The 13,319-nt window shown below is 37.8% G+C and overlaps 1 protein-coding gene across 6 annotated transcripts in view; it reads right to left on the bottom strand.

Annotated features, from left to right (window-relative positions):
• Nucleotides 1-13,319, bottom strand: part of man1b1b (mannosidase, alpha, class 1B, member 1b) — a 31,409-nt gene that overhangs the window by 2,510 nt on the left and 15,580 nt on the right. For 5 of the 6 annotated variants that reach the window (XM_067520843.1, XM_067520845.1, XM_067520846.1 and 2 more), the window contains exons 10-14: nucleotides 13,036-13,226; nucleotides 6,569-6,689; nucleotides 5,344-5,538; nucleotides 5,032-5,163; nucleotides 733-3,902 (exon numbers count right to left, since the gene is read on the bottom strand). In XM_067520843.1, coding sequence (XP_067376944.1) covers nucleotides 3,696-3,902; nucleotides 5,032-5,163; nucleotides 5,344-5,538; nucleotides 6,569-6,689; nucleotides 13,036-13,226 — 846 coding nt within the window. In that variant the 3' untranslated portion in view covers nucleotides 733-3,695. Of the gene's footprint in view, nucleotides 1-732; nucleotides 3,903-5,031; nucleotides 5,164-5,343; nucleotides 5,539-6,568; nucleotides 6,690-13,035; nucleotides 13,227-13,319 lie in introns of those variants that run through there. The other variant, XM_067520847.1, reaches the window with a different exon arrangement.

Raw genomic sequence — 13,319 nt, 5'->3', positions numbered from 1 at the left:
AATGTTGTTTACCCAATTTCTACTTTTTAAAATAAGATCTCTATTAAGGAATCTGTCAAAATCTTAGAGTAAAGCTGACAATGCTCCACAGAAACTTTCCTTCTACTGTGTAATTTTACAGTATTTTATAATGTCTGTAAAGTTCCTGTTCCATTCTATGCCCAAGGCTATATCAACTGAATTGTAAATATAACTTCTATGATCCTGTACTCATAATATTAATGCAACATTACATTTTGTCAATCCATGACACTTACGGGGAGATGTTTGAAATTAAACCCAATATACCATATTCATGGGTTTGCTCCCCCAGTAAGAAGACGTGCATGTTAGGTTATTTGGTGACTCTAATTTGCCTGTAAATGTGAATGGTTGTCTGTTTCTGTGTTCACATTGATAGACTGGAGGCCTGTCCAGGGTGTAGCCTGACCCAATTACAACTGGGATAGGCTCCAGTCGCCCACCACTAAATGAAATTGGATATTCAGTATCTCAAACATTACAACATTATTGTATTCTTCCTTCAATTAAAAAACAAAACAAAACTGATTTTTAAAGTAATGCATTCATTGATAGACTCCATATTGCTCAAACACTAGACACTGTAACTGTGTCAAAATACAGCAAAACCCCAAAAATCTAAACAGAGACTTGAATTACTGTGAATTTTACAGAGCATGTGATTTCCTTTTGACAGTTTCACTGCAAGAGAAAACTTCCGTGGTGCAAAGGTGATTATGAAGAGCCCAGTTTATTTATGCACATCTTGAGAAAAATCTCTTGTATGTTGTCTGAAGCAACATTAAAAGGCACATTTGAGACAACACAAGTGTACAGAATATACAAATTTTTTTATACAAATTCATTAAGTTATTGAAATCAACAAGTAGCACTGATGAAAGCTAGTAGTTTTTCCGGGAATGACTAAACTACAAAAACTAAAAATGCACAATGAGAGGTCACTGTCTTAGATGCAATTATCCCTTTAAATATAATCTATAAACCAATATTTGGTACATTATTTATATTTAAAACCTCACAATTTATTCTGCCACTTTAAAAAGAAAAACAAATATACCAGTCACTAAAGAAAATGAAACATTGAGGAGCAGCTGCTCGGCACAAATAACCCATCCACACAAAAAATATAACCCATCCACAAAATATTGCTCAAAACAAATATTTCACAGTTCATAAGTAAATCTGCTGCTTGGCAGCAACTGGAATGAGACCAAGTTTATCCAAGTCCCTCGTGGAGATTGGTGCTGCAATCAAGTCATATAAACAATATTTTATATGACTGTTATTAGACTGTGCTGTTTTTAGAACTTATTAGTCATATCTACTCTCCCTCTAAAAACAAGACTCATTGGCTAATCCAGTGGCAAACACTAAGTCATATTATTTAATATACTCAAAACAATAAAAGCAAAACAGTTGATCCTATTGATTTGCAATATTAACCACAATGGCCTAATCGTTGCTAAAGTATTAAAGGATAACTTTGATAAATTTATAAATGCTATTGTCCACTATACAGAGGGCTAAAGGCAACATTGAATCTTCTCTACTCACGTTTGGTTACTTTCAAACAGAAACCTAGCCTACCTTATTTGGTTGTGCCACAGACTTCAGCTGTTTAATAACTGGTGACCTTTCAATTTTTAACTAACATTGCATCATTTTCTTTGATTCAGTGGTGGAATTTTGGAGACTGAAGAGTGTCTACAATATTTAAAAGGGTCCGTTTTCAGAATGAAGAAACACATCACAATGTGGAGCAGTGTGTCTGGCTGCTGTTTATACCAGTTTTTGGATAACAAGACATGTCTATGGCATTAACAAACAAGTAAATCCAGCCTGCAAGCTGAAAATGAACCAAATGTCAGTAGAGAAGATTCAGTGTTGTCTTTGTAGGCTTGGGATCATAGACAAGCATTAATTTAGAAAATGACCACATTCAAGTAGAGGGGCTGAATGCTGTGACAAGAAACAAGAATAATAAGACAAGAAAATGTTTGAGATTCCTATTTTTGTATGACCTGAATACAGCATAGTACAGCAAACACAGGAACTGGGGGCAAACTCATGTCCAACTGAGAAAAGTTCTAGTCAGATCATGACAATGTGTTCAATGAGGAATTAGCTTTTTCCTTGTATCCCTGCAAGTTACAAACAAGTGCAAGCACAATGATAAAGCATCAGGTTGTATGAGCAGCTTTTAGTTTGAAAAATCTTGTGCTACAAAGATAATGAGCCTCCTCTCACGCCCAAGTCAGATACTGACTTGTATCATATTGGATTAAAGGTTTTTTATAAAACAGCTTCACTAAATTAATATGCACACATATATTGCTGGGGTGAAAAGCTTTTTTTTTTATATAATAACTCATATTTCTGAGAAATAATGTGCAATAAAATAAGCAAAATATGACATGATCAGTTTTAAACTTGGCATTAACACCTGTATCAATCCAACCTGACACTTAAAAATACATTTAGAAAATGACTGGAATTATCCTTTAAGGTAATCTGAATTAAAGTCACAATCAGGTTTGCTCCACCAGTTGGTCAGCAAAACCAAGTGGTTTTGCCTCTGGTGAGCAGGTACAGTAGCCTACTGTCTCAATGGGAGATGTGGGTTGTGTATTATGGGGTGCTGTTAGACTTGCTCAGCTTTAAGATTTGTAATAAGGTGTGCTTAATAGTTCCTGTACAATTACTTTTTCGCTATTGCATGTTCACACAGTGGTGATTTTTAATAACGGTCAGCCTTCATGTTGCCGTGATTAATACAGTATATGAGAGATCATGGGCAGAGAGACATTTGAGCTGACTAATGCTCTGAGAGTTTTACTTGTTTAATGTGTGTCGGATAAACTTTATTTTCATTTCTATTGCTCTAACAGTCGTAAACTAACGTTGGTCGAGTGTCTCCTCAACTGGGCCCCCTCTGTCCTTCCTGCAGACACACTGTGCATCAGGAGCAAATCTGTCCTTGGTCACAGGCCATAGAGGAGATAGAAAGTAAGAACTGCAGGATAAATTATATTGCTTAAGGCAGCTAATCTTACTCTCTGCTCTCTTCAAGTGCCGTTAAATTCCAGTTGAATAACAGACACTAATGCACTGAAATAATGTTACACATGAGCACGAACAAATTTTAGCAGAGGGTGCAAACATAAAGAACAAACAAGGCTTTGTTTTTGTTTTTTCTAAAATATTAAACAGAAGGTAACTGTAAAAACACGTGTTGCCAACTCCATGCTCCATTGGAGAATCACAATTTTCCAATAATGCGGACCTAGATGTCTAAATTGAATATCATGGTTTTTGTATGGTGACAAACAGTATAGTGTACTTTTGTATCATGGTTTTGGTCCCAGAATCCTTAAACCTCAGTCAGTGTTGTAGATATTCAGGTGTTCCAGTATCAACACTGCCAGTCACTACCAGAAATCTACACAGCAACAATTACCAGTCTAATGAGTAAACAAGACTTGGCCACAATATTATTGTAAATATCCAATATTTCCATGGCTATTAGTGGCTATTCAATCAGTCAGCTTTTTCCATCTGTGCTCAGGGTTGTTTTGACAAATCATAAGAAAAAGGAAATCAGCTTGACATTAGACCACCCTGAGATGTTTGTTGCGTTTATACATATTGATTTTTCTGGCATTTTAATTCCTGTGTCACACAGTGGAAGGCCATATTGGCAGAGGATGAGCTTCAGTGTTGAACACATATTGATCTAAACTGATGAGGTTGGGATCATCTGAGAAAAGCAGGTACAGATATTTCAGGGTCTCTCCCAGGAAAAAGCTCTCCATCTTGTCTCGAGGGCCCGGGTAGTCTGGGTCACGCACATTATTGATGGAGGTGTAACCACCGGAGGAAACCTGAGGGGAAATGCACTGGCTTTCACGACATTCTAATTAGAACATAGAAGAGGTTACTGAAAACCACCAGGCTTGAAAATGTTTAGTATTTACCAACACATAAGATAGACATGGTCACTGTTTAATTGATTAGACTGAACTGCCTAGAGCAGTCTCTACCTCCTACTCATTTTTGGATGTGTTTTTCCTTCCCTTGTTTATCATTCTTTTTATTTCCGTTGACCAGATCTTTAGTTAAATCAGTTTAAGGCTTATGTGTATGTGTATATGATTGGCTGCTTTTATAACAGTCAAATTAATCAATTCTAGCTGCTATTTCCAAAACACAATTTTAAGTACAGCCACCTCAAAAAAGTACCTGAAATAATCACCCTGATTTCAGACATCAGTAGTAGTAGTATTTGTCCTGTGTAAGTTTATAATTTTTGATAAGTGAATACTCCAGAAATCTCAGATTTGAGTTACAGAAGAGACAGAGGAATACTTGTGGGATTTTTGATATGTGTATACTTCTTCTTCAATATAGTATTGCTGGAGGCTAGAAGTTACAAACTGGACAATTCTTAAGTAATAAAACATGGCAAAATATTGCAATCCCCATCTACCACTCAGTGAAGTGATTTCAGATTGATTTCCTGGAGTTCAGTTGAGGTGAACTATGGAGCTACTTTTACAACTGTGAAAGGGTCGAAAAGTCGAAAAGTATGTCTCAATTCCATTTGAAATTTTAATAAATCTGTTTTTCAGGCCCACACCTGTAGAGGTTTATTTAGATAAAAATGCAATCTTTTCTGTCAGCTTTAAAATTTATAAATAACAATTTACATTTTGATTGCTACAATTAATATAAAAAAAAAATAAATCTAATATGTCCAATTAAAATATGTTTGTTCTGGGCCCCAACTTTCTATTTGTTTTTAGAACCAAGGAGATGATCTCATCAAGATCATCCCCTGGGGATTTTTTTCCCAGATAATGACAAATGACAAATCAAATTAGTTATGAAACTAGAAACAGCCTAGGTATTAAATAATTAAACTATTAAATATGTTTTCTACTACAGTAGCCCCAATAAGAGACTTACCCTAAACTGAAACCAATCTGGGTAGACAGTTTTCTTTTAACTGACCTTAGTATACTTGTTAAAGCTTTGGAGAATCTCCCAACCCCAGGCCTGGTACTTGTGGTCCTTGGTAAACCTGTACAAATAGAAGAGACTCTCCACCGTCTCTGGTCGCAAGAGATTGTGTCTATCTGCAAGCTATTAGAGAATGCAAAGATTTAATTATAAAGTAAAATTTGTATATGAAGTTTAGATCAGTTTTACGCCAGGTACTTCTGCTAAACTCTTATCCAGAATTTTAAAGCTATAAATTCATTTTGAAATATATCTTAGTATTTGAAATATATCTTTATATCCATTACCTATCTCTCAACCTACCTTTGCATCAATGTCTCGGGTGCTACCCTGATGCATGTTGAAGTGGACAATCTCTGGACTGAGGCCAGTCTCCATCTGGACATACATCTGGTAGCAGGTCTCCATCAGCTTTTTTGCCAGATCCATGTGATCAGCAGGCAGGCCATTGTGAGCACCAAGGGCCAGAGTGCCCGGCAGGAAACACACTAAATGGTCCTAGGTTAACAGACAGCTACATTAAACACCTTACATTTGCCCCTAGGCTTGAAACCACTTGTTTTGTCAGTTTGTCAAAACTATCCTTAATTATACTTTTATTTGTCCTAAACTAGACAGCCACAGTTCCAAATTAGGTCTGTCCTTTATTTTTAATTTTCCATTAACAAATGTAGTCTAATAGCTGCCCCACAGCTAGAAAGCTGCGGGTTTGCGTCCCCGGCCGAACTGGTGCACTCTGTCTTTCACCCTGTAGCGGCTGGGCTGCAGCCCCCACTGTGACCCCGAAGAGGATAAGCGGTTACAGATAATGCTTGAATGGATGGATTTAGTCTAATATAGTTTCAGCAACTTGCATAATGTCTTCAACTCACAATCAATTTAATTCAACTTTATTTATATAGCACCAATTCACAACAAAGTCCTCTCAAGGCACTTTACAGAATAAAGTCAAGACTATAAAGATGTATATAGAGTAAACCCAACAATTGAGCAAGCCCTAGACATCATCAGGCAGGTTGGTAGGACCAGTAGCTGCGCACTGGAAAACACTTATAGCAGCATGACTATAACTAACTGAAAGCTTTGTCAAAGAGGAAGGTTTTAAGCCTAGACTTAAAAGTGGAGAGGGTGTCTGCCTCCTGAATCTGAACTGGGGGCTCCATTGTCTCTTGAACTGATATCAGTTAATATCAATTGTTAATATTTGCACAATCTGGGTAAACATTTCACCGTAAAATACTCGAACGTGAATCATAAGCTAAAGGCAATTGGTGTTGGTTTTACTCTCTCTTTGGGATTTGGTAAAAATACTACACATTTAGAAGATGTGTAAAGATGTAAAGTGTTTTTATTTTAATTTTATTTTTATGTCCATCAATGATAATTACATTTAATTACAATAATTCAACCCCAACTGACCCAGACCATGAAAAATGTGATCAACATAAGAAAACATTTAAATAATAGCTTAGCCTTTATATGCACAAAAAGCAGAGGATAGTTGAGGATCATTTTAAACAATACTGACCATTTTAGGGCTAAACTGTCCATGTGAGACTTCTCCAACAAAGGTAAAGCCATTAGGGGAAGACTTCTGTAATAGGTTCTTTTTTACACCCTCTATTGCCTGCAGGTAGTCTTCCAAGAGCCTGAAACACACACACAGTGTGTTAGCACGACAATTATAATGCTATCAAATATAATGCCATCAATGTTTTTTGATATATATCAAAGGTATTTTTGTAGAACCAATATGTTAAGTAATGCTTAAATCATATCCCCTCACATATACTCACAAATAAATGAGTAAGGTTGTATTCACACTAGAAGAATGATTGAAAGTGAAACAACTCTCCAACAAACACTTAAAATAAGTAAAGCTGCTTAATTTATACCTTCCTCAGTATGTGGTGCAATTGTTGCTTCAGCGTAATAATCTCTTATCAGTCCTATTATGCCATAGAAATGCTTTTACTCTTTACACCTACGGTTGTAACATTTTTGGTTTAGTAAACTAGTAAACTTATTGTAAGTTAAGATTGAGCATGTCATGCCAATTTCTGTCAATAACTAAGTATAACCAACCAACTATATGAAACTGCTGACATGTTAATGCTGAGCAATCCTCCCTATTCTGGTAATATGTGGGAGGCTAATTAACAATTTTAGCATGCAGCAAGTAACAGACTTACTCTACACAATAAGTAACTTATGACTTCGTCTTAATCCTGTCAGATTCAAAATGCGCTAAAATTACTAACAATGTGTGGTACGAATATGCCGCAGGAGGTAAAGAGGTGATACACCAATCCCAGTTTTTTGCTTTTTTTTTCTCAATTCAATTCAACTTTATTTATATAGCGCCAATTCACAACAAAGTCATCTCAGAGCACTTTACAGAATAAAGTCAAGATTATAAAGATGTATAGAGAGAACCCAACAATTCCCCCTGGAGCAAGCCATAGGCAACAGTGGAGAGGAAAAACTCCCTTTAACGGAAGAACGAGGCTCAGGGTGAACGGCCATCTGCCTTGACTTGTTGGGGTGAGAGGAAAGAGAGAAAAGAAAGGCGCAACAAAAAGCAACAACAAAAAAATCGGGCAGCTTGGTAGGACCAGTAGCTGCACAGCTGCTGTAGTAGCACAGCTTCAAAGCCATGGACACCTGCAGAAAGGAACAGAGAGAGGGGGACAGAGAAAGACAAAGACAACTACAGGAGAAAACACACAGAGTTAATGGCATACAGTGGTGATAACTGTGGGTTGAGAGGAGAGGAGAGGAGAGGAGAGGGGGTCAAGAGGAGGAAAGGAGCTCAGTGCATCTGGGGGAGGGTCCCCCAGCAGTCTAAGCCTATAGCAGCATAACTATAACTATACTATAATACTATAATAAGTATATATATATATAAAAAATAAAAAATAATAATATAATAAGTATAAGCTTTATCAAAGAGGAAGGTTTTGAGCCTAGACGTAAAAGTAGAGAGGGTGCCTGCTTTCCGAAACAGAACTGGGAGCTGGTTCCACAGGAGAGGGGCTTGATAACTAAAGGCTCTACCTCCCATTCTACCTTTGGAAATTCTAGGTACCACAAGTAGGCCTGCATTCTGAGAGCGAAGTCGTCTAATGGGATGATATGGAACTATTCTATATATGTTGGAGCCTGACCATTCAGAGCTTTATATGCAAGAAGCAGCATTTTAAATTCTATTCTAGATTTAATGGGAAGCCAATGAAGAAGCTAGTGAAGGTGTAATATGATCTCTTTTGCTAATTCCAGTCAGCACTCTTGCTGCAGCATTTTGGATTAATCGAAAGGCTCTTTAGGGAGTAACTCGGGCATCCTGAAAGTAGGGAATTACAGTAGTCACACCTAGAGGTAACAAATGCATGGACCAGTTTTTTGGCATCATTTGCACAAGTGAATAGGGGTATTGTGTAATTGAAAGTCTGGGTTGTGCCATATTGGGGTAAGTTTACAAGGTGTTGATTTTGTGAGATTTCCACCAGGCTGTCAGAGTTGAAGAGATAGTTATGAGAAGGAATACACAAGATGGCAAAGGAGTGTCTGGCTCGCCGTCTGTCGCTCCTAACTTTGTTTGTGTTTGTGTCTTTTTGCGGTTTGTACAGTGTGGGTCATGCAGGATGGACATAAAACGCTGCCCCCATTATTATCAGGAATTCCAGGGCACCTTGGCCGCACTCCTGTGCTACCTTTACGTAAGAAACGCCACTGTTGCCGCTGTAAACGCAGTGGGAGACTGGTTAGGCTGAAGGCCTGTTTGGTTCATTCTTCTGTTACCTCTCTCGCTGAGTATGGAGCGGTTTATCGCCTATGTCCCTTGCAGCATTTGCTGTAACCTGTCAATGTCAGCTCTGAGTGCATGGTCAACTATACAGAGGAACTCAGCACCTGTTTTCACTCTGCCTGCCAGACTGTATTGGACACAGTGGCTCCACTTAAAACGAGGCAGCCTAAAGTCAAACCTGAGCCTTGGCTGAATGCTTAAACCCATGCTGTGAGGCGGGAGTGCCGCATAGCTGAACGCAAGTGGAAAAAGGAAAAACTATAAGTGTGTCCTTTAAAACGCTGAGAGACTGTTGGCACCTTTACCAGTCCACAGTAAAAGATGCTGAAAGGAAACACCATGCTAATATTATTACAAACCGTCGTTGTTGTTTCACTCGATTGACAAATGCTCCTCAGACTATCTACTTTGAGTTCTCTAATAAATCTTTTAAAATTTTTTCATAATAAGGTCTCTATAGCAAGGGCCCAAATGTCACTGCTGGCCTTTGACCCTTCAGTTATGCCCTTATGATCGGCTGTCTTTCATCAGTTTGAGCCTGTGACCTTGTCTCAGATTAAGGAGATTGTTGGTCGTATGAAGCCCTCAGGTTCCTTGTGATGCCCTTCCCTCCCGACTCTTTAAATAGGTTCATCATACTTTAGGGGCATTTGTTCTCAACATTAAATACAGCAGCCTAACCTCTGGGGTGGTTCCCAAAAATTTTAAACATAACATACTTCAGCCTTTAATCAAGAAACCTGGGCTAGATCCACATGTTCTTGCAATTTTTAGACCCATCTCCAGACTGCCTTTCTTATCAAAGATTTTAGAGAAATTTGTTTATAGTCAGATAGTGGGATTTTAAAAATGAGCACAATCTACTTGAGGCTTTCCAATCTGGTTTTAGAATGAAACATAGTACTGAGTCTGCTCTTGAGTGTGCTTAATGATATTTTTCTAGTCTCTGATTCTGGTTATTGTGGTCCTTGTACTACTTGATTTAACTGCTGCATTTGATACAGTGGACCATGATATTTTAATCTCCTGCTTAGAATAATGGGTTGGTATAAAGGGCTTAGCTCTAAATTGGTTCAGGTTCCTATTTAAAAGATAGAACTTTTTGTGTCCAATTGGGTGACTTCAAGTCTTCTTCTGCTTCTCTATCCTGTGGGGTTCCACAAGGCTCTTTTTTACGCCCTATCCTCTTTTCTTTGTATTTGCTGCCCCTGGGCTCCATCCTTACATGACATGGCATTTCATTTCACTGCTATGCTGATGACTGTCAGATCTATGTTCCGCTCAACAAGAAGGATGGCTTCTCTGTCAGTTCATTACTGGAATGTTTAGAGGACATTAAAGCCTAGATGGCTCTTAACTTTTTACATTTTAACAACTCAAAGACTGAGATAATTGTGTCGGGAACTAACTAATCTAGTGGAACATCCTGTAGACTTGGGACCCTTGGCTGAATATCCCAAATCTAAAATTATTAAACCTTGGGTTTAAAATGGATACTGACCTGAAGCTTGAAAGCCAGATCTGGTGTGTTGTTAAGTCTATTTTCTTTCACTTGAGGCAGCTGGCCAGAGTCAAGCCCATTCTTACAAAGCAGCACTTTGAAACAGTAATCCATGCCTTCGTTACCACCCAGCTGGATTACTGAAATGCGCTTTATATTGGCGTAAGTCAGTTGTCAATTTCGTCTTTTAACCGGCACTTGAAAATATGAGCATATTTCTCCCATTTTATCTTCACTTCACACGCTGCCTGTACAATTAAAAATCCATTTTAAACTTCTTTTATTTGTTTTTAAATGTTTAAATCGGGTTGCCCCGCTGTATCCCCCCGGGGCTTCTGCACCCACGTTCCACCACGGTCGCTTAGGTCAGCTTACCTTCTGCTTCTGAGTGTACGAAAACGAAACGTAAGCTCACAGGAGACCGAGCTCTTGCAGTAGCTGCTCCAAAACTGAAACAGGCCTCATCCTTACCTGTTTTTAAATCCCTTCTTAAAACCCACTTGTTTTCATTGGCCTTTAACACAGTCTGAGTTGTTGACATTATTTTATCTGTTCCTTGTATTATTCTGTCTAATATTTATTGTTATCACAGGTTTTATGCTATTGTATACTTCTTATTTTATGTTATTAACTTATACAGCACTTGTCAACCTAGTTGTTTTAAAGCGCTTAACAAATAAAGTTAAAAGTTATTAAACTTGGGCGGGTTGGGCAATAGTTCTTTTTTTTGACCGATTGTGGCATAGAAGCGAGATCTGAAACTGATATGGGTATTCTGTTGTAGGACTATCCATGAGTTGTTGTAATTATCCTTCTGAATCTGTTTGAGTAATTATTGCAGTTGTGTTTCAATAATTGTAGGAAGTAGTTTTTGAGCGGTGCTTCAAGGCCACCTTATGGTTTGTAATGTTGACAGTGGGATTCTAGGTTTCTTTTTTTTTCTAGTAAAAGAGAGACATTAGAGAGTCAAATGATTTAAACCAATTATCTGTGGGAGTTGTGGGGAGCATTGAGAACAAATAGTTGATTGGTACTAAAATGAGTCAAAGTTGGTCCAGTGTCTGAGATAGTCTAGTTTTTAAATATAGGGGTATAGTTGAGATTGAAAAGCTCTGACAGCTTGGGGGAAATATTAATACCTAAATATTTAATGCTTCCAATATGAAATGAAAGGAGGATTTCCTGTCCTGCAGAATCCAGGGCACCTTCAGAGAGTGGAAGTATATGGAGACTGAGAGGGTGGGTACCATGTCTGGTTCCCCAGTGAAGTGTAAAACTCTCAGAGGTGACCAAATTTATGATTACAGTGGAGTGTATAGTGTTTTTACCCAATGGACGAATGGCTGCAAAAACAAACTTGTGAAGGATGCTGAAAAGAAATGGCCAGTTAACTTTATCAAATGCTTTTCTGCATCTAATGATACGATTATGGTTTTGGTTTGTTTTTGTTGTTAAAGGGTGATTAATTATTAATTAAGTCTCCGGACATTATCTGATGGGTTCCTGTTTTTGATAAATCCGGTTTGGTCTGGGTGGACTAATGTTGGGGTGACTGTCTCTATTCTAGTAGCTAGTGCTTTGGTAATGATCTTTAGATAACTGGAAGGATGGGTTGGGTCTGTGTTGGGTTTTAGTAGAATGGTTATGATGGCTATATTCATGTGGGCTGGCATTGTTAAGTTAGTTTTTATTTCTGTGGTTACTCTATAAAATAATGGGGACAAAATTTGGCAGAAGTGTTTGTCTAATTCTGCTGGAAATCCATCAGAACCAGGTGATTTATTATTTGGCATATGTATGCCAAATAATATGACTTGTATAAATTCAAGTCAGTGGTGTATGTATATTCATAGGATTTAAATGGTGGGGGAGGCTTTGTTATTGAATGTTGATGTGGTAGTTGGAAAAGCCATAGAGTGGTCCTAGAATCACGGTAAAACTGTCCTTTGATGTATAGTTGGTCCACTATCAGAGATGAACGTTTATTGTTTCGTCTGTGTTGTTTCATGATGGGATAGAATATTTTCTACCGTTTGTTTGTTTCGCGTGGGAATTGGTCGCTGAGTCCATATTTGGTTGGTTATTTTCTTTTGTGACCAAGTCCAGTTTTTTTTCATTGAGAACCTTAACAGTAGTTTGGAGTTTGAATGCAACGTCATTTAACAGCTTAATAACTTATTTGACATAAACCATTCAGGTATAATATTATACCCACCCATGTAATTTAATGCAATCTAATACAATGGCTCTGCCATGAATTCTACTTTTACAGGGTTGTAATTTCACAGTTCTTAAGTTAAAACTCTCAGAAAGGTGATACTTTCACTCTGTGTTTATTATTGAAGTTTAAGTGGGTAGTGGAGTCATACTGGTGTGCATTACAAGGGGTGATTCTAATGTTTTGGCCACTCTTTAAAATGAATGAGGTGAGAGAGCCACTTTTATGGAATTGCATTAAATAGCAGAGGTGTCATATTTGTTATGACCGATTGATGTACGTTCCCTTCAGCACATAAAATAACCATCATCTCCTCTTGACATTCAACGAATACTCAATGTAGCTGACTAAAATAGGCGAGCAATTTAGTTAACATATTTAATTACCTACAGTATTGGGTTTTGGCCACTGAACCTCACACACAGCACATAAATGCTGGATATACTGGGTATCTATAATTCAACTCACTGGTTCTCCTTCTTGCCTCCCTGGATCCACTGCTTCAGCAAATATTCATAGTAGCTATCTGCTCTGGCTCCCAGTGTGTAGATGCCTTGATGGGTAAACTGTCCGTTGTTTGTGTTTATGAACATGGGCACAAGACCATCCAATTTACCATCCAGCTTATGGATCTGTTTCATAACCTCAGCCACCACAGCCTGGAAAACCAAGGACAGAGATTTAATAAGCTACTCTGTCGGGATATTTGTGACATTAATTTAATAAAAAAGTAACACTCAAAAGTATCCTCT

Source organism: Channa argus, chromosome 11 (genome assembly GCF_033026475.1).
Source record: "Channa argus isolate prfri chromosome 11, Channa argus male v1.0, whole genome shotgun sequence".
In the NCBI taxonomy this organism is placed as follows: Eukaryota; Metazoa; Chordata; class Actinopteri; order Anabantiformes; family Channidae; genus Channa; species Channa argus.
This window is presented reverse-complemented; position numbering and strand designations above follow the sequence as displayed.